A 27,433-nucleotide genomic window follows, 5' to 3' on the forward strand; every position below is an offset into this window, starting at 1 on the left:
GGAAAGATTAAATACTTCACTGAGATTCAAGTATTAAAATATTAGTTTTATGCTGTCAAACCTCTAAAATATTTTATATGAAAACTCAGAGGTGTAGAGAAAGGGGATTGAGGGTGAGGGAGGAGGAACAGAAAAAGGGAAGAATTGTGGACTCTGACCTAACTTTCCTGTGTATACATATGAGTATATCACAGTGAATGTACATCCACAAAGCACTAATTGAAACAACAAAAACAAAAACAAAACTATATAGGAATAGCAGAAAGACCAGTAGAGTAGACAGAAGAGAACAAGGAGAACAGGGAGGGAAAAGGGAAATATTGGGGACTGAAGTATAGCAAATTATATTCCATACTTGTATAATTATGTCAAAATGAATCATAATATTATATATAACTAAAAGGAACTAATAAAAAAAGAAATTTTTATTTTAATGTTCCTGGAGATTGAGAGAGAGAGAGAGCGAGAGCACGAGTGCGAGTGCTTTATCTATTGAGACAGCTCTTTATGTATCTCCATAGAGATATCTACAGATACAGAGATACTGGAGTATTACTCTGCATTAAAAAATGACAAAATCATAGAATTTGCAGGGAAATGGATGGCATTAGGGCAGATTATGCTAAGTGAAGCTAGCCAATCCCTAAAAAACAAATGCCAAATGTCTTCTTTGATATAAGGAGAGTAACTAAGAACAGAGTAGGGACGAAGAGCATGAGAAGAAGCTTAACATTAAACAGGGATGAGAGGTGGGAGGGAAAGGGAGAGAGAAGGGAAATTGCATGGTAATGGAAGGAGACCCTCAGAGTTATACAAAAGTACATACAAGAGGAAGTGGGGGGAAAGGGAAAAATAATACAAGGGGGAGAAATGAATGACAGTAGAGGGGGTAGACAGAGAAGAGGGGAGGGGATGGGAGGGGGGATAGTAGAGGATAGGAAAGGCAGCAGAATACAACAGACACTAGTATGGCAATATGTAAATCAATGTATGTGTAACTGATGTGATTCTGCAATCTGTATACGGGGTAAAAATGGGAGTTCATAACCCACTTGAATCAAAGTGTGAAATATGATATATCAAGAACTATGTAATGTTTTGAACAACCAGCAATAAAAATTAAAAAAAAAGAAATATATGTAGATATCTAGACATATTGGTATCTGTATATGTAATTTTAATTTTTATAAACATTTTTTAAAATTGTTTTCCTATAGAATATTTTAGAGATTTGACAATATAATATTAATATTTTAATAGTTCAATAATAGAAATATTAATATTTTAATAGTTCAATACATAGAATTCTGTCTGTGAGAAACATCTGTTAAATAGGAACAACTGAGACTTACTGTTCTTGAAACTTAACCATAAGCCTTAGGATGATCTACGTTCATTGCCTACCCTGATTTCTTTCAGGTTTACATAAAGTATGTTTGTAGGAAATTATTATTTTTTATATTTATAATGTTGCTTATTAAAATCTTATTATCTGTAAGACTACCAGGAATGTTTGTGTGAAAAACTTACCAAGATTTTAGCTATAAAATGAGAAGCCAGGTTGCATGTAAATATTAGTTAATTAAATTTGATGAAAGTGTGTATAATAGTCCATGAATATTTCCAAATTTTAGAAACATTCCTAATAGAACTATGAATATATTCAGTTTTTTTTTGATTTAACAAGTCTCTGAGAACTTGTTTTAATTAGGTTCTCTCTTCTGAGTATTATATAGATTTCTGCTTTATTGGCTTTACAATTTTTTCCCCTCAATATCTTTCCTCTTGTAATTCATACATCTTTTAAAACTTTTATCTTGTAAGAGAAAAGTATTTAAAAGCCATAGCATTTTGACATTTATCATTACTATTCCTAACACATCAGATAAACCTGCCAAGTACGTTTTCTAGGCTAATAACTGTCTTGAATCTTAATTAGTCCCCTAACTAATACTGTTAGATGTTGATGTTTTAGTTTAATATTAATTACACTGTAGTTCAAAGCATAGAATATTTTTCATCTGCTAGTTATTTATTGCTCTTTTAATTTTCTTTATATTTTCTAATTTTATTTGCTGAACATATTATTATAAGATGTTAACATTCTGAAACAGTTTCTTTTGCATGGCATCATGCCCCTAGGAATATAAACTAATCAGGGAACTAAAAAAAAGTAAAACCACACACGAAAAAAACAAAAGAGCAATTTAAGACAGATAATGTACAGTATTTATATAACACCTATAGTATTTAATTTCTGATGTAGCTTCAATACTGCCTGTATGCACCATGAAAATTTATGGTTTAGTTCTGTTTATAACAATTCTTTGGCAAATTTCTTATTGTTTTAAAATTTTTATTATAATTATTGATTCATATTAATTATACAGATTAATGAGTTTCACTGCAATATTTCCATACATGTGTATATCATGCTTTGTTCATATATACCTGCCTTACTACTACTGTCTTACTATATATGCCCCCCCTTCCCCCAGGCATCCTGCCTTTTCCTTTCTTTAATAGTCTGACTTTTATTTTAAGACATCTTCTTTTTAGTTTCCACATATGAGAGACAAAATATGATACTTGTATTTCTGTGTCTGTCTTATTTTCCTTAACATGATAACTTTCAATGCCATCCATTTTCCTAAAAATAACATGATTATGTTCCTTTTAATGGCTGAATGTATGCATACACCACTTTTTTTTATTTAACCAATTCATCTATTGATGGGTACCCAGGTTGACTCCATATCTTGGATTTTTTAAGGATTTTTTTAGCATTTTATTTTTTAAAGATGTTGATGAATCTTTTTTTTATTCACTTATATGCAGTGCTGAGAATTGGCTCCAGTTCCTCACACATGCTAGGCAAATGTTCTACCACTGAGCCATAACCCCAGCCCAACATTTTCTTTTAAATGTTTTCTTACTAGAAAGATTATCAAAGGTCAGAAGTTCACAATTCTATTGTCAGTATGGTTCCCTTCCATCTCTCTTTTTTTCTTTCTCCCCCCCCCTTTTTTTTCTAATTTTCCTTCCCTTAACCCTTTACACTTCTCTCATTTTTTTCCTTAGCAAAGAATAACAAATATTTATATTCCTACTATACAGAATGAATTACTTATAGAGTGTTCTATGAAAAAAACCTCCAGATTTTCTTTAAAGTACATAGCTATAATGATAGCTAATATTGTTCATTCAGACTTTCATTGAACAAGATGATTGTAATGTATTTCTTTAAAAATCCACTTTCCAGGCTGGGTGTCATGGTACACACCTATAATCCCAGATACTTGGGAAGCTGAGGCAGAAGTATCATAAGGGGACAGTCTCTGCAACTTAAGACTGTCTCAAAATAAAAAAATAAAAGACCTGTGACTGTAACCAATGGTAGAGTACCATTGGGTTCAAGTTCCAGTACTGTAAAAAATAAATTTTTTTCCAGGATAAAATAGTCATTAGTTTAAAAAGGATTATCCTTATTCTCACCCTTCTTCCTACCACTAAGTCTCTGATCTTTCAAATATTAAGACAAAAATTAGAGAAACTCTAATAAAAGTTATTTTATAAAGTACAGATAGATTTCATTAATAGATTGGTATATGAATGGAGTCTTGAAAGTATTGAAAGTTTTAAATATGAATATATGATGAAGAAAGTATCTTAACATGGAAAAGAGTACTATATATAGATTTTACTTTGGGAATGAGTTCATGAAGTGGATAACCAAAAAACAAGAGTTGAAAACTAAATTCGGACCATTCTATGGAAGTTCTATTCTTAAGTGATAATCAGATATATGTTTTAGAGTGCTTTCCCATGTAGTAAAATATGTTGGAGAGCATTTGCATAAGATCAAAGTAACCTTTTAAAATTTAATTTTGGTAAATTGGCTACATAATATTGTAATAGTCAATGTAGAATGCAAATGACTTGATGATTCACTGGCAAATTTTTTGGATTATGTGCAAATTTTTTGGTATGAATCATTTTTTATTCTTTTAAGATAACATGACAGTAGAGTGCAGTTTGACATACTATACATACATGGAGTGTAACTTATTAGGATTCCATGCTCATGGTTGTACATGATATGGAGTTTCACTGGTCATATATTTGTATGTGAACATAGGAAAGTTATATCTGATGGCATGGATCATTTTTATTAGATACATAAAGTGTGTAGAGACAGGATCTCACCAAGTTGCTTAGTGCTTTGCTTTTGCTGATGCTAGCTTTGAATTCATTATCCTCATGCCTCAGCCTCTCAAGCTGCTGGAATTACATGCATGCACCACCACACCTGGTGGCAATTGTCTTTAAAGTCATTTCTTTAATCACTGTATCTTCTGTCTTGCTTCCATTTTTAGAACCAGGGTTCTGATCAAGCAGGAGAGGAGAAAACAAAAGGTGAGGAAGATATATTTTTACTTGTGTTATCCTTATGTGAATCGTGACCTTCTGAAACATTTTCTACTATTAATAAATTCACCTAAGTGAATCAAATCAATCATCTTTCTTTAGTCTTCATCCTTGTAGATAGTTTGTTTAAATACTTTTTCTCAGACAGAGATTTAAAGATTATTGTTGATTATTTATGTCCTTCTAGTTCTAAAATATATTTCAAGTCTGACCTCTTCTCACTATTATAGTGTTAGCACTATAATTCACATCATCATTTACTGCCTAAAGTACTATAATGGTCTCTTGTCCTTTGACATGCTTTAACTTGTCCTTTTTTATTTTACTGATTGTGTTATAAAGTTGAGCATGTATGTACTGAGTGGTATATGTCTGAAAGAAACTCTTATACATGTGTACTTAGAGATAATGTATAAGATTGTTTGGGTCACTTTTATTGTTAAAATAGCAAACAAAAAGAAACAAGAAGGAGAAAAAAGAAGTGCATCTAGAGAGAGGAATAAGAAAGGGGAATAACCTAAACACCCGTTAGTAGTAGAATTATCCAACAGATTGTGGTATATTCAAGTAATGGTATGTATCAACTTCATGTAATTAGGTAGATCAATCTCAAGGACATAATGTTGAGCAAAAGAACCACTCACCGAAGAAGACAAGCAAAAAGATTCCTTTCACAAAAAATCCAAAGGAGTAAAAACAAAGGAACAAAAACCTAGTGTACTAATATGTCAAAGGTAGTAAAATTTAAATGAAAAGGAATGACAGTGAAGGCAGCATAGTTGCCCTCTTTGGATCCTTTCCCTTTTCTTCTGTGGCCCTTCACTCTCACTTCACATTTAGTTCTCAGTCTGCTGCACTGTACAATTCTTGTTAATGTCAACAATGAACCTTCTATTGTTGAATCAAAAGAATGTTTTTCAGTCCAACTTACTTTAATATGATATTTCCAATGTAGCCTGCCATTTCCTTTATTTTTAAACAAACTTATCCCATGCTTTCTTTGACTCATTCTCTGGATTTTATTTCTGCCTCTCTGGTTATTCCTTTTTTAATGGCTTTAAGTTAAAATTTGATTTATGATTTTCTGAAAGTTTTCTTATTCAGATTGTTTTCTAGTTTTTTTCTACCAAGTGAGACTTGATAGAAAAATTGAGCCTGGTCATATCAGGTAAATCAGTGACATACTCTTGTCCTTTCTAGGAACAGAGATTATGGGTAGTATGATAGCTTGAGCAGGGATAAACCTCTCTTGGGATGTTTCCTGGAATCAAGGCTACTCACTTTGCAGACAGTCTTTGTAGTTTCCCCTTATTCTTGGAACCTTTAATTTCTACTCCCTTTGGCTAACTCTGACTCATGCATCTATCTTAGAAATCATTTCCTAAAAAAATCCTAGTCCTCCTGCCCTCCATCTGCCCATCCTCCCCCATTACATTAACCTTCCACAGTATTTTATATCATCCCCTGTCATACTCAGTTGCAATTGTGTCTCTGATTCCTATGATTTCATCTATCATAAAATACAGTGCCTCAAGAAATAATATTCTTAATTCCAGTACACCATCAAGTATAAGATCTAGCATTGATAGGTAATTTTTTTTTTTTTTGGTCCAGTGATAGAATCCAGGGACTCTAAACCACTGAGCCACATTTCCAACCCTCTTTATTTATTTATTTTTTTATTTTGAGCCAGGATCTCACTAAATTGTTGGGGATGGCTTGGAAATTGCAATCCTCCTGCCTCAGCCTCCTGAGCTGCTAGGATTATGTGTGTGTGTGTGTGCTACAATGCCCAGCAGTTTTTTTAAGGACAGAAATATTTTCATCCTAAGGTTTCTACTATTTTATTACTGAATTATACTATGATCATTTAAAAGACATTTTAGTCAAATTTAGGGTTGTACATTACTCAAATGAAATATGTATGCATACCCTTTATCTATGATATATTTTGTATAAGAGAACATTTACTATTATGTTTGATAGTTGGCAAGTCTTTTATAGTTTTTACAAGTTTTTTAAAACCTTTAAAGTTGGTTGTAATTGACAGTATTCCAAGAAGTTAATGTGAATGAGCCTTACCCTCTTGAAAATATGATATATAATTATTTGGAAATATGACTCTTATGTTAAAATTTTTCCTGTCTTAGACTTTTTCCTTCTAACTACTCACATGTTAAGGAAGTTATGGTATTGTATTATGAATTATTTAATGGAATAGAAAATGTTTAAAGACAATTTGTTACAGTGTCTAGCACATAATATTTGCTCAGTTAATATTACACAAATCAAGTGTTTTTGAATTTGGTCAATTAAAGACGTAATTTGGAAAAAAAAGGAAGAATAATTATAGTTCAAGCAGGAAGAAAATAAAAGCTGAATGAAGAATGATAATTATGTGCAGATCTTTTTTTTTTTTTTTTAAAAGCAACCTTTTAGGAATAAAGGAGGGATAGTACAGTGAACTAAATTGGCATTGATTGCAGATATTTTTTACATAGTTTTCTTCCTTCTCATTTCTGCTGACTTTTAATGACACTTAGCTGCAACATACCTTTAAGGCATTTTTATATTTATAGGATAGCATACTTTGTAGAAGAACAGGTTTTTAACCTGTTGGATTTTTTTTTTTTGTTTGTTTGTTTGTTTTTTGTACCAGGGATTGAACCCAGGGGCATTTAACCACTGAACCACATCCTCAGCCCTTTTTTTCAATTTTATGTAGAGACAGGGTCTCACTGAGTTGCTTAGGGCCTTGCTAAGTTGCTGAGGCTGGCTTTGAATTTGTGATCCTTCAGCTTCAGCCTCCCAAACTGCTGGGATTACAGGCGTATGTCATTGTACCTGGCCAGATGTTTTCATTATATTATGCATATAGATAATTTTTAATCTTTTGATACCTGGGAATACTTTTTAAAAAAAATTCCATTTTAAAATATCATATGTTATAATAAAAAACTAATTAAAAAATCCAAGAGAAACTTTATTAAATGCTGTGAAATTTAGAGTTTTAAAGCAAGTTACAAGTTATTATAATTGATTTTAATTCATATGTAGACATATAAAGGTGGTGTCACAAAAATATACAAATATCAAGTCAATGATTTAATACCATTAGTGCATTTATGACTTATGGTTCTGCCTTAAATTAACTGGTTGATGCATTAATTTTTAACATTTTAAATTATTTTAGGAATACTTTGAAAGGAACAGGTTAAAATCAAAAATGAAATTACTGGGAGTTTTGTCCCCTGCAAAAAATTCCACTGCCAGTTTAGACCTCCTTAACCTATATATGGTAAATCAGATATCTTGTAAGAAGAAAACACCTGGTAAGTCTTTCCAGTAGCGTTTTGTTTAAACCTTAATGTGACCATAATAATTTTTGGCTTTCTAATTAATTTGCAATTTTAGAACTCAAAGCATGTGGCAAATTAATTTAAAACTTAGGTGCTCTTTAAATTAGAATAGTAACAAGATCTTAATGAACATTGTTTAAAATCTTTGTTGCTTAATCCATTTATTTTTATATTTAGGTTGTATATGTGTTATATAACATTAATTTATTAGTGATAGTTTTAATTACTATAGTGAATTTGTTGTAATTATTACATTATTTTTTTCTAGGCAGATAGTTACCAGAGTTTAGTTAGAAAGCAAGGAATAATAAATACGTTTACCATCTTTTACATTTAGAGAATTTGTTTTAAAAGAGTAGTAGGGAAGATTTTTCCCTGAATGACTGGTTTCCTGTCTCAAAAGATTGAATTACTTCTTACACATTCCTGGAATGCTATTTCAAAATAATGTATGTTTTCTCCTGCTCTTCAATTAAACAAAAAGATAATCAGATTATTTTTCTCTCTCTCAAGGAACAAATATATATCTGGTATTTAATGTTTTAAGTGAGTGTTAAAATGGGAGCTTAAAAATAAGACAATTCAAAGAGGGATATAAATCAATCAGAATAGAAGTATCTCTTCATTTACTTTGTCTCCAATTTTTCTTCCTCCCTCCATGAATGACAACTTGCACAAGTACATTTATTTATACTTTTAAAAGGAATGTTATGTATGAACTTGGGAATAAAACTTCTTACTGTAAATTGAATGTATTTACTTTTATTGCCTGTTTTTTAGGCAAGGAAAAATATTTTCCTTTCTATCACAAGGTTCATGGCTGAGGCCCAGACATGTCATGGCTGAGGCCCCAGCCATGTTGTGTCTGTCTTCTACATGATAGACAAATCACTATCTGTCAAGTAAATGATGGATTAACAAATTAATACAGATATATTTAAAATGTTTTATGTGACATGACAACTTTATAAGAAAATATAGACCCAAATCAGTCAGTAAATCTGTGCGAGGTTTGATGAAGAAGTGGATGGCTGTGGAGAGGTATGACTGGACTAAAAAGAAAAGCATGAGCTAATGATATTAACCTAAGAGCAACTTGCTGTTGGTTAAGAGTCTTTCTGTGATCCTGTGTCTTCAGAGAGAAGGATGTTTTGACTTGTGTGCCTCAGTGGTAGAATGCTTACCTAGCATGTGTGAAGATCTAGATACTATACCCAGCATAATAAAAATATTTTCCAAAAAATTGAAAACTATGATACTTCCCTTAAAGTGTAAGAATAACACCTGTTTTCAATTACTATAATTATGAATACATATTAATTTATATTTTAGTGGAATTCCCTGTGATATTTCCATACATACATACATTGTGCATTTACCATATCCATTCACCCTCTTCTACACTTCTACCCTGACCTCAGCATTCCAGTCCCTAGTAATCAGAAGGCTACCTCTTTTTAAAAAATTTTAAAATTTGTTCTGTTTAGATATAAATGACAGTAGAATGTATTTTGTTATATTATACATTCATGGAGTATAACTTAGAATCCCATTCTTGTGATTGTATATGATGTGGAGTTACACTGGTTGTGTATTCATATATGAACATAGGAAAGTTATGTCCAGTTCATTCTACTGTCTGTCCTATTCCCATTCTTCCTTCTTTCCTTTCACTCTCCTTTGTTTAATTCAATGAACTTCTGTTATTTCCTCCCCCATCCCCTTATTGTGTGTTAGCAACCACATATCAGAGAGAACATTCTGACTTTGGTTTTTTGGAATTGGCTTAGCATGATATTCTCCAGTTCTATGCACTTACTGGCAGATACCATAGTTTTATTCTTCTTTATGGCTGAATAATATTTCATGGTATACATATACCAAATTTTCTTTATTCATTCATTGTTGAAGGGCATGTAGATTGGTTCTATAGCTTCACTATTGTAAATTGAGCTGCTGTAAACATTAATGTGGCTGCATCACTGTAGTTTGCTGATTTTTAACTCCCTTTGGTATATATTGAGGAGTGAGATTAGTGGGTCAAATGGTGGTTCTATTCCAAGTTTTCTGAGGAATCCCCAAACTTTTTATAGAGTAGTTGCACCAATTTGCAGTCCCACTAACAATGTATGATTGAATCTTTTCCCCCATATCCTCGCCAACATTTATTGTTACTTTTATTCTTGATAATGGCCATTCTGATTAGAGTGAATTGGAATCTGAGTAGCAATCTCTAATTGCTAGAGATATTGAACATTTTTTTCATAATTTTTTGAGCATTTGTATTTCTTTTTCAGTGAAGTGTCTGTGCAGTTGCCTTGCCTATTTATATATTGGGTTGTTTGTTTTCTTGGTGTTAAGTTTTTGAGTTTTTAATATATACTAGAGATACATGCTCTGTATGATATACAGGTGGCAAAGATTTTTCTCCCATTCTGTAGGATCTCTACAGAATGTTTTTCATTGTTTCTTTGCTTTGAAGAAGTTTTTTAGTTTGATAACATCCCATTTATTGATTCTTGATTTTATTTTTTGCACTTTAGGAGTCTTGTTGAGGAAGTTGGTTCCTAAGCTGACATGATGGAGAATTGGGCCTACATTTTCTTCTAGCAGTTGCAGGGTCTCTGGTCTAGTGCCCAGGTCCATGATCCACTTTGTGTTTTGGGAAGAGTGAGAGATCAGGGTTCAATTTCAATCTGCTCCATGTGGATATCCAGTTTTCCCAACACCATTTGTTGAAGAGGCTGTCTTTCTCCAGTGTATGTTTATGGTGATATGAGATCACTATATTTATGGGGGTTTGTCTCTATATCTTCTATTCTGTACCATTGGTCTTCATGTTTGGTTTGGTGCCAAACACATGCCATTCGTTGTTTGTTACTATAGCTCTGTAGTATAATTTAAGTTCTGTTATTGTGAAGCTTCACTTTTTTGTTGAGGATTGCTTTGGCCTCTTATTTTTCCCAATGAATTTCATGACTGTTTTTTCTATTTCTATGAACAACATCATTGGAATTTTAATAGGAATTGTATTAAATCTATATAGCACTTTGTATTTATGGCCATTTTGCCAATATTAATTCTGCCTATCCAAGTACATGGGAGATCTTTCCATCTTCTAAGGTCTTCTCCAATTTCTTTCTTTAGTGTTCTGTAATTTTCATTATAGAGGTCTTTCACCTCTTTTGTCAGCTTGATTCTCCAATTTTTTTGGAGGCAATTTTGAATGGGTAGTTTTCCTAATTTCTCTTTCAGTTGATTCATCACTGTATATAGGAATGCAATTGATTTATGGGAGTTAATTTTATATCCTGATACTATGCTGAATTCATTTTTAAGTCTAGCAATTTTCTGGTGGAGTTTTTTGTGTCTTTTAAATATAGATTCATGTCATCAGCAAATAGGGATAATTAATCTCTTCTTTTCCTATTTGTATCCCTTTAATTTCTTTCTTGTAACTGCTTTGCCTAGAGTTTCAAGGACTGTGTTTCCTGGAAGTGGTGAAAGTGTTTTGTTCCAATTTTTAGAGGGAATGCTTTCAATTTTTTCTCCACTGAGAGTGATGTTGCTCTGGGGTTTAGCATATATAGCTTTTAAGGTATTGAGGTATGTTTCTACTATCCCTAGTTTTTCTAGTGTTTTGAATAGGAATAGATGCTGAATTTTGTCAGATGCTTTTTCTGCATCTATTGAGATGATCATGTGATTCTTGTCTTTATGTCTAATAATGTGATGAATTAGGTTTATTGATTTCTGTATGTTGAGCCAACCTTGCATCCCTGGGATGAACTCCACTTGATCATGGTGTAGTGTCTTTTTAATATGTTTTTGTATGCAATTTGCCACAATTTAATTGAAAATTTTTGCATTTATGTTCATCAGGGATATTGGTCTGAAGTTTTCTTTCCTGATATGTCCTTGTCTGGTTTTGGTATCAGGGTGATACTAGCTGCATAAAATGAGTTTGGAAGGATTCTCTCCTTTTCTATTTCATGAAATCATTTGACATGAATTGGTGTTAATTCTTTGAAGTTCTGGTAGAACATGGCTGAGAATCCATCTGGTCTTGGGCTTTTCTTTCTTGATAGGCTTTTAATGGTGTCTTCAATTTCATTGCTTGTAATTGACCTGTTTAAATTTTCTAGGTACTCATGATGCAATTTGGAAATCATATGTCTCTAGACATTTATTGCTGTCTTCAAGATTTTCTATTAAATTATAGAATAAATTTTCAAAATAGGTTCTGATTATCATCTGTATTTTAGTAGTGTCTGTTGTGATATTTCCGTTTTCATTTCATTATTAATTTTGGTAATTTGAGTTTTCTCTTTTTCTTTATTAGCTTGGCTAAGGGTTCACCAATTTTATTTATTTTTCCAAAGAATCAACTTTTTGTTTCATCCATTTTTGGATTGTTTCTTTTGTTTTCTTCATTGACTTTCACTCTGATTTAATGATTTTCTGTCTTCTATTGATTTTGGTGTTGATTTATTCTTCTTTTTCTAGGGCTTTGAGATGTAATGTTAGATTAATTATTTGTTGACTTTCTATTCTTTTAATAAATGAGCTCAGTCCAATGAACTTTCCTCTTAGCAGTGTCTTCATAGTCTCCCAGATATTTTTGATATGTTGTGCTGCTATTCTCATTTACCTCTAAGTATTTTTTTATTTCATCCCTGATTTCTTCTGCTATTTATAAGTAATTCAATAGTGTGTTATTTAGTCTTCAGGTGTTAAAGTAGCTTCTACTCTTTATTTTATCATTGATTTCTAATTTCATTCTATTATGATCTGATAAAATGCAAGGTACTATCTCTGTTTTTTGTATTTGCAAGAGTTGCTTTGTGGCCTGAGATATTATCTATTTTAGAGAAGTATCCATGGGCTGCCAAGAAGAAAGTGTATTCAGTCCTGATGGATGAAATATTCTATATGTCTGTGAAGTCTAAATTATTATTTGTATTTTTTAATTCTATAACTTCTTTATTTAGTTTTTGTTTGGAGGATCTATACAGTGGTGAGGGGGTTTTGTTAAAGTCACCCAGTATTATTGTGTTCTTCTCTATTTAATTCCTGAACTTGAATTGAGAAAGATTTTTTTGTTGTATGTAGATGCTCCATTGTTTGGGGCATAAATATTTTCAGTTATTATGTCTTGTTGATGTATAGTTCCCTTAAAAATGTCTTTCTTTGTCCCTTCTGATTAACTTTGGCTTGATGTCAACTTTATCTGATATGAGTATAGAAACCCTTGCTTATTTATGAGATTCATGTGAATAATCAGTTTTTTCAATCCTTTCACCTTCAGTCTGTGGGTGTCTTTGCCTATGAGTTGAGTCTCATGGACACTACATATTGTTGAGTTTTTTTTTTTTTTTTGAGCCAATTGTTAGTCTGTGTCTTTTGATTGTTGAGTTTAGGCCATTTATAGTCAATGTTATTATTGAGAAATGATTTTTATTTCCTGAAATTTTGATTTATTTCTGTTTTTAAATTTGAAATATTTTTTCCTTTGATTGATTATCTTCTAGTGTAGGTCCTGCCTTTACTGGTTTTCACTTTTATTCTTCATTTCTTAATGAAATATTTTATTAGGTATGTTTTGCAATGCAGGCTTTTGTTTATCATTGAAGGTTTTTATTTCATTGTCAGTTTTGAAGCTTTATTTTGTTGGGTATAGTATTCTTGGTTGACATCCATTTTCTTTTTTTAATTTATATATGACAGCAGAATGCATTACAATTCTTTTTACACATATAGAGCACAATTTTTCATATCTCTGGTTGTATAAAAGTATATTCACACCAATTTGTGTCTTCATACATGTGATTTGGATAGTAATGATCATCACATTCAACCATCATTTCTAACCCCTTGCCTCCTCCCTTCCCCTCCCACCCTTCTGCCCTATCTAGAGTTCATCTATTCCTTCCATGCTCCCTCTCCCTATCCCACTATGAATCAGCCTCCTTATATCAAAGAAAACATTTGGCATTTGTTTTCTTTTTTGGGGGGGATTGGCTAACTTCACTTAGCATTATCTTCTCTAACTCCATTCACTTACCTGCACATGCCATGATTTTATTCTCTTTTATTGCTGAGTAATATTCCATTGTGCATATATGCCATATTTTTTAATCCATTCATCTATTGAAGGGCATCTAGGTTGGCTCCACAGTTTAGCTATTGTGAATTGTGTTACTATAAACATTGATGTGGCTGTGTCCCTGTAGTATGCTGTTTTTAAGTCCTTTGGGTATAGGCTGAATAGAGGGACAGCTGGATCAAATGGTGGTTCCATTCCCAATTTTCCAAGAAATCTCTATGCTGCTTTCAATATTGGCTGCTCCAAATTGCTGTCCCACTAGCAGTGTCTGAGTGTACCTTTTTCCCCACATCCTCGTCAACACTTATTGTTGTTTTTCTTCATAATAGCTGCTATTCTGACTGGAGTGAGATGATATCTTAGAGTGGTTTTGATTTGCATTTCTCTAATTGCGAGCAATGATGAACTTTTTTTATATGTTTGTTGATTGATTGTATATCATCTTCTGAGAAGTGTCTGATCAGGTCCTTGGCCCATTTATTGATTGAGTTATTTGTTTTTTTGGTGTTTAACTTTTTGAATTCTTTACATACCCTTGAGATTAGTGCTCTGTCTGATGTGTGAGGGGTAAATATTTGCTCCCAAGATATAGGCTGCCTATTCACCTTATAGATTGTTTCTTTGTCTGAGAAGAAACTTTTCAGTTTGAGTCCATCCCATTTATTGATTCTTGATTTTAATTCTTACACCAAAGGAGTCTTATGAAGGAAATGGGGCATAATCCCACATGATGGAGATTAGGGCCTACTTTTTCTTCTATTAGACACAGGGTCTCTAATTTTATTCCTAAATCCTTAATCTATTTTGAGTTGAGTTTTGTGCATGGTGAGAGACAGGGGTTTAATATCAATTTCTTTCTTAGGAATTTCCAATTTTCCCAGCACCATTTGTTGAAGAGGCTATTTTTCTCCAATGCATGTTCTTGGCACCTTTGTCTAACATAATTGTAGTTTTGTGGGTTAGTCTATTCTGTGTCCTCTATTCTGTACCATTGGTCTACCAGTCTGTTTTGGTGCTAATACCATGTTTCACCTTCAGTCTGTGGGTGTCTTTTCCTATGAAATGAGTCTCTTGGAGGCAACATATTGTTGGGTCTTTTTTTTTTTTTTTGGATCCAAACTGCTAGTCTATGTGTTTTTATTGGTGTTTTTATTTTATTAGGCCATTAACATTCAGGGTTATTATTGAGACATGATTTGTATTCCCAGCCATATTTGTTTATTTTTGATATTTAATGTGACTTGGTTTTTCCTCTGATTAGATTTTCCTTTAGTGTAATCCCTCCCTCTGCTGATTTACATCATTATTTTTCATTTCCTCTTCTTGGAATATTTTGCTGAGGATGTTCTATAGTGCAGGCTTTCTAGTTGTAAATTCTTTTAACTTATGTTCATCATGGAAGGATTTTATTTCATCGTCAAATCTAAAACTTAGTTTTGCTGGATATAAGATTCTTGATTGGCATCCATTTTCTTTCAGAGCTTGGTATATGTTGTTTCACGATCTCCTGGCATTGAGGGTCTGGATTGAAAAATCTGCTGAGGTACGAATTAGTCTCCCCCTATATGTGACCTTATTTCTCTCTCTTGTGGCTTTTTAAGATTCTATCCTTATTCTGTATGCTAGGTATTTTCATTATAATGTGCCTTCGTGTAGATCTATTGTAATTTTGTACATTTGGTGTCCTGTAAGCCTCTTGTATGCAGTTTTCCAATTTGTTCTTCATATTGGGAAATTTTCTAATATTATCTCGTTGAAGAAATTGTGCATTCCTTTGGTTTGAAACTCTGTGCTTTCCCCTATCCCAATAACTCTTAGATTTGGTCTCTTGATGCTGTACTATAATTCTTGGATATTCTGTTCATGGTTTCTGACTTTCTTCATTGTGTGGTGAACTTTATTTTCCAGATTGTATACTTTGTCTTCATTAATTAATGTTCTTTCTTCCAAATGATCTAGTCTGTTGGTTATGCTTTCTATTGAGTTTTTTATTTGATTTATTGTATCCTTCATTTCAAGGATTTCTGACTGTTTTTTTTTTTCAGAGTCTCTATCTCACTCTTGAAGTCATTGTTTGCTATCTGTGTTTGCTCTCTTGTCTCTTTGTTGGAGGGATCAATTTTTTTTGCCTGTATTTGTTCATTTAGGTAATTATTTAATTCACAGATCATTTTAATTATGAACCTTTGGAACTCCTTCTCTGACATTTCATCAACTTTGCTTTCCATAGGTTTTGTTATGATAGTGTCCTGGTTTGTTTGGGGGTACTTTCCTCCCTTATTTTTTCATGTTTTCTATGTGTCTTCATTTCTTGCAGTGTGGATCTGTGATATTACATTTTCTTCCCTATTTTTTCTTAGTACCTATGCAGATTGTTTGTACCTCACCTTGATGTTGGGCTTCCAGACCCTGTTTCCCTCTTAATGTAGCATGTCCTTTTTCTCTGGGAGCCTTTAAAATTCTATTCTTAATCTGTATGTTAGGCATTTTCATAACAATGTGCTTTGATGTGGCTCTGTTATCTCTTCATTAAAGTGATCCTTCATTTTCTGTATTTTCTCTCTTGTACCATCCTTACATTGTTTTTTGACCTCACTGATCAGTTTAACAATTAACTCCTTTGACTTTCTTCCACTGTGGTGTCCATGGATTGTTATTGAAGTATCTTGGTTTGTTTGGGCCTCTTGGTCCCTTGATTTTTTTTATGTTGTTTGTGTGTCTGCCCATGTAACACTATGGATTTGAGATAGTAGAGTTTCTACCTGTTGACTTATAATGTCCCTGAAGATTTCTAGTACTTCATCTTCAGGGGGAGTCTGATAATAACAACCATCAATGCAAACAATGCGCATCATTAAACCAAATAATTCCTTCTATGGGATCTACAATGTAAATTTACATAAAAATCAGAAATGATATGATCAGTTGTTGCCCATAGGAAAAATAGTAAGTTTACAAAGGATTTACAATTCTAAGTCATGAACAGTGATAGAACTAAAGTGATGTAGGAAGTGATGTAGGATTATGAGGGAGGAGGAGAGAAAATAGAAGTAAAAAAATTAAAGGAAGATTGAAATAGAGACTAATAGAGATTGGCTGTTAGCAGTAGGCAGGAGAGAGAGAGAGAATCAAGAGAAGTAGATATGTGAGAAAAATGTATAAAATAAACATTTTACAAAAAGTAGAAGAATGCCAGAACATAACTGAGTTATACTGCATAAATGTGCTAGTCCTCAAAATGCTGATCCATGAAAAATAATTTACTTGAAAAATGCTTGAAAGGTGAAGGAAGAAACAGATATGAATATGTGTAAGCATCCATGATCCAATCAGGTAAGTTAACAGTTCAGATAAAGAAAAAAGAAAAAAGTAAAATTTAAAAAATCTTAATTTAAAGAATCATTTATGTTGGAGTTCGAATGATTTTCAGTTTTCCTTCCCAGTTGTGTTCTGTGGGGTTACTGGAGTGTGATGGGAAATCCCGTTGGAGGAGCTCCTGGAGGTGGGGTTTAGGCTCCAGGTTCTTCACTGAATGGCAGTTGGTCTGAAGATTTTAAATCTGTATATCTTCTAAGCTCAGCAGTTGCTGGTCAATGCTGAAATACTGCCCCCCAGGGATCTCCCCTGGGCTCTGCTAGCATAGTGGAGGAGCCAATCCTATGTCCCCACAGTCACTCATGTGTTTTTTTGTCTTTCAGGTTTAGTCTCCAAACCAAATAAATCTTGCCCTTCAAAATTCCCAGTTGGACACCTCTTCCTAGTGATTTTTCAAGCAGCCAGTCTGCAGGGGGTGGGTAGGGAGCCAGGTGGGTTTCCCCTGACAGGTATTACCCTGTGTAAACCCTTCTCAGGTTTCTTTTCTCCTGGTAGCTTAGGGACACTCTGTGGGCCTCTTTCTGGCCAAACTTGGGATAGCCAGTAAATGGCTCCCCTAGCTGCCCATCCCCACCACAGTAGCAAAATGGTTTCTTCCTTCATCCTCTCACACTGCTAGGAGAATGGGGCTTTTTTCCTTGCATGAGGATATTGTGCAGTGCACCTCTCTGTTCAGTCAGGAAGTGTCTTTGATCCCTAATCTCTTGGTACCCAGACATGCTGAGTTTTTTTTTTAATTGACTTATCCCTCTACATTTTTCAAGGGGGATCTTTCCAGCAGTCCCTGCCAGTGATGCACAGTGTTGGGAATTTTTCTTTATTTTATCCACTTCCTGAGTCCTGATCTGCTTTAAATGTCCAGAATTAATTCCCAGTAAAGCTCCTCTGTTTTTCTCCACCCATCTTGCTGAGAAGTCACTTGACTTTTCACACCATGGAGCAACCAAGAAAGTGACCTTCTTTATTCTACCATTTTGGTACCTTAGGAGGGTACCACTTAAATGAAATTTTTATGACCCTGTTTGGGAAAAGGTCAGAAAAATCCTAAGTTGTGAGGCCTGCTTTAGGGAGAAAAGAGGAAGCTGATAGTGATCTTCCTACTTCTGCAGTTTTCAAATGATAAGGTTCCATGGGATAATATATGCTAATCCCCATCACTTTCTCCCTGACAATTATTCATTCAACATATATTTGTTGAATTACTTATCACTTAATACTATATTGGGGCAAAATAGAAAATAAGACTTTATTAGTCATAATTCATGGGTGCTAATGATGAATTTAAAAAGAACTATATTTATACATTTAAGTAAAAAGAAGAGTGATGATGCAAAGGGTCTCAGACTGCCTGAATCAAGGATTTACATACTAATAGGATTCCTTTTTTCTTAAGATATTATTTTTATTCTCTTGGATAGTCATCATCATTAAGGCTCAACACCTGGCCTTAAGAAGCTAATAATTCTCACCTCTCCTAGGCTTGCCACCCAGAAAGACTGAAAGTTCTTTCTCTCATTTTACATTTTTATGGAAGAGTGTTGCCTTTTGCTACTGGTGGTGTATCCTAGCAGTGGAACACACTTAAAACCCAATGTATAGGATTCCATTATTGATTCATCCTTGCAGAAATGCCTGTCCCCAAACCAATTATTTTGCACAGAGAGGGATAGTTTCCATTGGAACTAGATAGTTGGGGAGGGTATAAAAAACATTTCTCAGTAGAGTAGGTAGGGATGGGGTTTGTGGCTCAGTGATAGAAATCTTGCCTAACCTGTGTGAGGCACTGGGTTCAACCCCAGCAACACATAAGAAAACTTTAAAAAAAAAGAAGGTTTTGTATCCATATACAACTAAAAATATTAAAAGAGTAGGTAAAAGTACTGCACAGACAAAACAGTATGTCTACTGTAATGAGAGATCAGGCTATATGTAGATCATCCTATATGTAGTCTAAATCTAGTGCAGGAGTCAATCAAGTACAATAAAGTGTGCAAAGTGATAGAGAAAATGTTTGGTGCTATAGTAATGTATAATAATACATAGTTGGGGGATGAAGCAAGCCTTGGAAGTAGAAAAAAGTAGAACTAAATTAATGGCCCCTTTCTTGATGTATATATAAACTGAGGAAGAAAAAGATGTTTTTAATTATATGTGATTGTTGTTAATATTGTAATGACTTTTTCTAGCATGTATAGAATGTGTTTTTAGTAAAATTTCTAAGATAAACATTTTTAATTAACATGATGTATCAAGTAGTGCTTTGAAATATTTTTTTTATTTTTAAACTATAATCTAATATTTTCATTATAGAAACTGTAAAAAAACCATTCCATGTGAATATGAATAGCAACATAAAAATGCTTCCAAAGAAACGTGAATTAGAACTTCCAATGTCACCTCATTGTACACCTTCTAAACTCTGCCTTGATGATGTAGAAAACAAGTGAGTTTTAGCTGGTATTTACATTATTAGATGTTTAAACTGGTTATTATCAACAGTTTTATTCTTTAGGAAATTATGAGGTACTTACCTTCAAGTTGTTTTTGTTTATCTAATTATAGATATTATAAAAATGTTAGAACCTTTATCAAATGGCTGAGTCATTTTGTACACATACTTTGACTTTCCTTATCATAAAAATGTCACTGTCATGTGTAACTAATTAAAACAAATTTAAAAAGTCTATTTCTAATATTAACATAATTTTTATAAAATTCAGCTATATTATGACCCGAAAATGATTTATTAAAATTCTGTATGTTTTTGTATGCTTGTGTAGAACATTAAGAGTTTTAAATATATAAGAAGTCATTTTTATTGTTGTTTAAATTTTAACCTTGAATTTTTCTTTTCATTAGTATACACTATCAAAAACTAGGTAACAAGGAAGAACTTGGCCAAGTTCAGGTGAGATATTTTTTGTAAAATTTTTAAGTTGTTTTAACAATTGCGATATGTCACTGAATAATCTTAATTTTTGAATACTGGGGAAAATTAGCTATCCTTTTACAAAATGTTAGACTTTTAAAATATTCTTTTAAAAGATTTTCAGTGTAGGAAAATAATACCTTAGTATATTTTAATTGATTCCTTATGAGAATCCCTTTGTAATATCAACAATGTGACCAGGCTTATGTGTGAATAATATTTGATTGTGCTTGTTACTGAACAGCTGTAAAAGACATTTCACTTAAGGGTTCTTACCATATGATTATTGAGCAGTTCATCTCTTCAAACATATGACAAGATTATTTTATACCAAGTTGTGATGTTTAGTACTCACTTTAATCCCAAGATAATTTTTCTTTCAAAGTATAACAAACTAGATTTTAGCAAATAAAATTTTAATCAATATAAGTACATAGATTGTTATTAAATCTTGAAATTTTGTTTAATGTCCAGTGCCTTCTTATTAACTCTTCTTTCCTTTCTTTGAATTGTCAGAGTTAAACCAGACCAGAAAGGCAATAGCAGTGATACTAAAAACAAAACAAAACAACAACAACAAAAAAAAAAAAAACAAAAAAAAAACCTTTGTAAATCTTGTCATCTACTTTGTGGTTTAATGGAACTCAGATTTTCTTTCATTAGAGGATAGCATATGGGAATGAAGCTTGTGGTTGGAGGGCAATATGGGCGGGAAAAACAAAGGGAAAGGAGTTCCTAAGTAATATCTTAGTTAATAATTTCTCTCATATTAATAAATCCTGTCAATTAATGATGACTTGTCTTTCCTTGGGACGTTTTCCCTTGCAGTCTATGCCCTTTTCACTTATTTTGGTTGTACTATTTTGACTTCTTTAGGTAATATGTATTTTAAATTATTTTATATTTTTTTCTTATAGTTATCTCAAGTTAAGAACTCATACAGTATGTTTGAACCTCAGTTCAGCAAAATAGAAAAGTGCAATTTTACTCCACCATCTTTTTCAGCAGAATTATCTTCTCACAGACATATTCCAAAACAAAATTTAATTCCCAGAATAGCATCTAGTCCTCAGAGTCTTGTATATGAAAAAAAGCAAGATGGGCAGGTAACTTTGAATTTTATTTTTATCATATACTGTTTTATCATATACTTTATAAAATATATGTATATATATTTTATATATGTATATATATTTTATCTATATATTTTATATATGTATATATATTTATATATGTATATATTTTTTATAAAATATATGTATATATTTTATACATATAAAAATATACATATATTTTATCATATACTGTTTTTTTATCATATACTACTTCTGTTTTTTATAGATTTTAAAAGTGTAGCCTGCAAATTAGTACAGATTAGAAGTACCAAATTGTACCAAATTAGAAGATAATTAAGGATGATTCATTCCTCTTAGATCAAAAGCTTAATTTTCTGTGCTCTAGAAAATTATGAATAGAAAACCAAGGAATGTTCTTCACTACCTTAGAAATTATCATTCATTTTAGAAAATTATTGATAGCAAATTTGAAAATAATTCAGTCTGTTTTATAGCAGTTTATGTTATGATCACTGTAAGTCAATAGTTTATAGATGTCATGGCAATTCGGTTTGCATGATATAGAAGGCATCCTGTGATGACATAGTCTCAGTGAAGACATAGTAGTTAGTCTCTTAAAGTATGAGTTGTGGTGGCTTGATTGGTTTTATGATTTAAAGATGACATCTGTTTATGAGTACTTCAATTAATGTACAAATTTATTCTTTTTTTTGTGTGTGTGTGGTGGTACTGGGAACCTAGATGCACTCTCCTACTGATCTATATCCCCAGCCCTCTTTGCTTTTTATTTTGAAAAAGGCTCTCACTAAGTTTCTGAGGTTGGCTTCAAACTTGTAATCTTCCTGCCTCTGTCTCCTGAGTTGTTGGAATTACAGGCATGTGCCCTCTCACCCAGCTACATATATAGAAATATGTGGCAATGTTACATAGCAGATACTACAATGCTTAATCACAGTTTTCTACAGTTAAAATATAAAAAAATCCAAATTCTAATATATGTTTGTCATAGAACATATAAGGGAATGATTTACTAAATATATATAGATTTAGAAATTTAAATTATTGAAGTTACTATACTAATGTACAATGGTAATGAAGAAAATGGCTATATAAGCATTATATTTTATTAACAGGGATATTAATTTTAGATTTCTCCCAGCTTTTAGCTTGCAGTGGTTTATACCATATTTGTATGTACATTATCTATAAGTAAATTTATAATAAATTTATGATTTATAAGTTCATAAATCATTTTAGTTAAATACTATACTATATTATAGATAAATGTAATATAGTTAATTATGATGATTTTTTAAAGTGTTTATTAAAGGATGATTTGCTGTTTCTTGGAGAGAAATGAAAAAAATTAAAGAACCTAATAATTTTTGAATTATGCAATGAAGGATATTCAACAACCCATTTGTTTTGTATTTTTAAAATTTTATTTGATGGGTTCTTTTTAGTTATACATATTGGTAGAATCCATTTTGATATAATTATATCAGCATGGAATATGTCTTATTCCAATTAGAACCCTAATATCTTTCCTTTACTTTCCCTTTCCCCACCCCTCTTCCCTTTCCTTTATTGAGCTTTCTGCTATTTTCCCATGATTATGTTTATTTTTTAAATTAATTAATTGTGGATGTACACGATGGTGACATTCACTGTGGTGTATTCATGTATGTATATAAGAAAATAACATCAGATTCATTCCACTGTCTTTTGTTTTCCTATCCCTCCTCCATTCTCTTTATTCCCCTTTGTCTAATCCCACTGAACTTCTTCTATTTCTGCCCCCCCCACACACACCTTTTTGTGGATTAGCTTCCACATATTAAAGAAAACATTCAGCCTTTGTCTCCCTTTGTAGATTAATTTGTAACTTATCCTTGCTCTATTAGCTTGTAAGATGGAGAATAAAACACTGTGGTTTCTCTGTAACCAATCTCTTCCTTACCTGTTACATATTATACACTATAGGTTAGCAATTAATTCCAAATAGGTAAATAACATACCTACTATGGTAGAAGACTGGAAAGAGAAGCTAATGTCCTTCTCCACGTTGTAGTGTCATATTTTTCGTTCTTAGAAAAATATTTAATAGATTATTTATGGAGATTTCTAGAAAAGTAAGAAAAATTAAAATGAAGTATTCTCTTCTTTCTCTGTTTTACTCTTTTGTGGTGCTGGGTATCAAATCTAGAGCCTTATGCATGCTCAGCAAGTACTCTGCCCCTCCACTCCTCTTTTGGTTTTTTATTTCTCACTTCAAAGTTAACTTTGTTTCTGCTCCTCTGTCACTGTTTTGAGACTAAGATATATTTGTTAGCCATCTTCTGACTTTGGTCTTTGTTTGTTGTTTGTTTGTTTTCCAAAGACATTCAGTGTCTCAATTTTCCTTTTCTTTATTTTTAAATTTTTGTGATAGGGTCTTACTATGTGGCCAGGTTGATCTTCAAACTCCTGCATTAAAGTGATCCTTATGTTTCTGTGCTGGCATTGCAGGTGCTCACCACCACTACCACCTCAACTCTGCTCTTTTTGTTTTCTGTTTTTATAATTGATTGTCTTTGGACTTCTCATTTTTATTGTTCCTGGGTTTAAAATTAAATATACTACAGTTATAAATTATCCTTACTGAATAGATTAGTGTTGGGTAAAAATGAAGTAAGTTTATATAGAACCTTGCACACTAACAAATGGATGTTTTTTATGCTTTAATAGTCTTCATAGTCTTATCCCTATTTTTTACCGAATGATATTGATATTCAGAAAAATTAAAGTAGTAGTCTAAAATTACAGTAAATGGAAGAACTGAGACCAGTGTAGCTGTTTCCTTGAAACAAACTACTATTTTCTATCAGAAACTTAACATTTAGTTATTGGAGATTCTGGTGTTCTGTGTGTTTGTTTATTTTTATAATCTTTTTTTAACTGAGAAAAATGTTAATTCACCATAGTATTAACTCTCTTATTTTAACAATCATTTAAATACTGATATTAATTTGTTGGTGGCTTTTACCTTCATTGTGCTATGGTGGCAATTGTTAGAACAGTATTTTGTTTCAAAAGGAACTAAAATTACTTTCTATTAGACTAAAAGATACATTTCTGAATATAGATGCTGTTCACTTAAATGACATTTTTTTTTGTGAGCAAGTGAAATTCCATGTATGTACATTTACTATTTTAATGTTTTTTTTCCTATTTTTCTAGCTCAACAATGTGGATGGTTCTAATTCTTTGGTTTCCAAAATAAATGAAAGTCAAGATGATCTCAGTTCATCATATAAACCAGCACAATTTGGAACATTATTTGAAAGATTAAACAGGTAAGCAAAGATGCTGAAGAAAATGAAGATGTAGGATTCTCTACTCTCAGTTATTAATCTAATCTTTTTAAAAAAAATTTTATTATTGGTTGTTCAAAACATTACATAGTTCTTGACATATCTTATTTCATACATTTGATTCAAGTGGGTTATGAGCTCCCATTTTTACCCCATATACAGATTGCAGAATCACATCAGTTACACATACATTGATTTACATATTGCCATACTAGTGTCTGTTGTATTCTGCTACCTTTCCTATCCTCTACTATCCCCCCTCCCCTCCCCTCCCATCTTTTCTCTCTACCCCAGATACTGTAATTCATCTCTCTCCCTTGTTTTTTTCCCTTTCCCCTCACTTCCTCTTATATGTAATTTTGTATAACTATGAGGGTCTCCTTCCATTTTTAAGCAATTTCCCTTCTCTCTCCCTTTCCCTCCCACATCTCGTCCCTGTTTAATGTTAATCTTCTTCTCATGCTCTTCCTCCCTGCTCTGTTCTTAGTTGTTCTCCTTATATCAAAGAAGATATTTGGCATTTGTTTTTTAGGGATTGGCTAGCTTCACTTAGCATAATCTGCTCTAATGCCATCCATTTTCCTGCAAATTCCATGACTTTGTCATTTTTTAGTGCAGAGTAATACTCCATTGTGTATAAATGCCACATTTTTTTAATCCATTCATCTATTAAAGGGCATCTAGGTTGGTTCCACAGTCTAGCTATTGTGAACTGTGCTTCTATGAACATTGATGTAGCAGTATCCCTGTAGCATGCTCTTTTTAGGTCTTTAGGGAATAGACCGAGAAGGGGAATAGCTGGGTCAAATGGTGGTTCCATTCCCAGCTTTCCCAGGAATCTCCATACTGCTTTCCAAATTGGCCGCACCAATTTGCAGTCCCACCAGCAATGTACAAGAGTACCCTTTTCCCCACATCCTCGCCAGCACTTGTTGTTGTTTGACTTCATAATGGCTGCCAATCTTACTGGAGTGAGATGGTATCTTAGGGTGGTTTTGATTTGCATTTCTCTGACAGCTAGAGATGGTGAGCATTTTTTCATGTACTTGTTGATTGACTGTATGTCCTCCTCTGAGAAGTGTCTGTTCAGGTCCTTGGCCCATTTGTTGATTGGGTTGTTTGTTCTCTTATTGTCTAATTTTTTGAGTTCTTTGTATACTCTGGATATTAGGGCTCTATCTGAAGTGTGAGGAGTAAAAATTTGTTTCAGGACGTAGGCTCCGTATTTATCTCTCTCATTGTTTCTCTTGCTGAGAAAAAACTTTTTAGTTTAAGTAAATCCCATTTGTTGATTCTAGTTATTAACTCTTGTGCTATGGGTGTCCTATTAAGGAATTTGGAGCCCGACCCCACAATATGTAGATCAGGGCCAACTTTTTCTTCTATTAGACGCAGAGTCTCTGATTTGATATCAAGCTCTTTGATCCATTTTGAGTTAACTTTTGTGCATGGCAAGAGAAAGGGATTCAGTTTCATTTTGTTGCACGTGGATTTCCAGTTTTCCCAGCACAATTTGTTTAAGATGCTATCCTTCCTCCATTGCATGCTTTTAGCACCTTTATCAAATATAAGATAGTTGTAATTTTGTGGATTGGTCTCTGTGTCCTCTATTCTGTACTATTGGTCCACTTGCCTGTTTTGGTACCAGTACCATGATGTTTTTGTTACTATTGCTCTGTAGTATAGTTTGAAGTCTGGTATCACTATACCGCCTGATTCACCTTACCTGCTTAGAATTGTTTTTGATATTCTGGGTCTTTTATTTTTCCATATGAATTTCATGATTGCTTTATCTATTTCTACAAGAAATGCTGTTGGGATTTTGATTGGCATTGCATTAAACCTATAGAGAACTTTTGGTAATATTGCCATTTTGATGATGTTAGTTCTGCCTATTCATGAACAAGGTATATTTTTCCATCTTCTAAGATCTTCTTCTATTTCTCTCTTTAGGGTTCTGTAGTTTTCATTGTATAAGTCTTTCACCTCTTTTGTTAGGTTGATTCCCAAGTATTTTATTTTTTTTTGAGGATATTGTGAATGGGGTGGTTATTCTCATTTCCATTTCAGAAGATTTGTCGCTGATATACAGGAATGCCTTTGATTTATGCGTGTTGATTTTATATCCTGCCACTTGGCTGAATTCATTTATTAGCTCTAATAGTTTCTTTGTAGACCCTTTTGGTCTTCTAGGTATAGAATCATGTCATCTGCAAATAGTGATAATTTAAGTTCTTCTTTTCCTATTTTTATGCCTTTAATTTCTTTTGTCTAATTGCTCTGGCCAGTGTATCGAGAACTATGTTTAACAGAAGTGGTGAGAGAGGGTATCCCTGTCTTGTTCCAGATTTTAGAGGGAATGCCTTCAATTTTTCTCCATTCAGAATGATGCTAGCCTGAGGCTTAGCATAGATAGCTTTTACAATATTGAGGTATGTTCCTGTTATCCCTAGTTTTTCTGGAGTTTTGAACATAAAGGGATGCTGTACTTTGTTGAATGCTTTTTCTGCATCTATCGAGATGATCATATGGTACTTATCTTTAAGTCTACTGATGTGGTGAATAACATTTATTGATTTCCGAATATTGAACCAGCCTTGCATCCCAGGGATGAATCCTACTTGATCATGGTGCACCATTTTTTTGATATGTTTTTGTATCCGATTCGCCAGAATTTTATTGAGGATTTTTGCATCTAGGTTCATTAGAGATATTGGTCTGTAGTTTTCTTTCTTTGAAGTGTCTTTGTCTGGTTTAGGTATCAGGGTGATGTTGGCCTCGTAGAATGAATTTGGAAGTTCTCCCTC

General features: G+C 32.8%; 1 protein-coding gene across 10 annotated transcripts in view; it reads left to right on the top strand.

The window, feature by feature from the left end:
* The window catches only part of CUNH12orf40 (chromosome unknown C12orf40 homolog), a 75,079-nt gene that overhangs the window by 15,736 nt on the left and 31,910 nt on the right, over positions 1 to 27,433 (top strand). For 2 of the 10 annotated variants that reach the window (XM_015493580.2, XM_048802536.1), the window contains exons 2-7: positions 4,377 to 4,416; positions 7,622 to 7,760; positions 19,579 to 19,711; positions 20,128 to 20,176; positions 21,115 to 21,303; positions 24,493 to 24,608. In XM_015493580.2, coding sequence (XP_015349066.2) covers positions 4,377 to 4,416; positions 7,622 to 7,760; positions 19,579 to 19,711; positions 20,128 to 20,176; positions 21,115 to 21,303; positions 24,493 to 24,608 — 666 coding nt within the window. Of the gene's footprint in view, positions 1 to 4,376; positions 4,417 to 7,621; positions 7,761 to 19,578; positions 19,712 to 20,127; positions 20,177 to 21,114; positions 21,304 to 24,492; positions 24,609 to 27,433 lie in introns of those variants that run through there. The other 8 variants (XM_048802532.1, XM_048802534.1, XM_048802538.1 and 5 more) reach the window with 8 other exon arrangements.

This window comes from Marmota marmota, unplaced genomic scaffold, assembly GCF_001458135.2.
Source record: "Marmota marmota marmota unplaced genomic scaffold, marMar, whole genome shotgun sequence".
Lineage (NCBI taxonomy): Eukaryota > Metazoa > Chordata > Mammalia > Rodentia > Sciuridae > Marmota > Marmota marmota.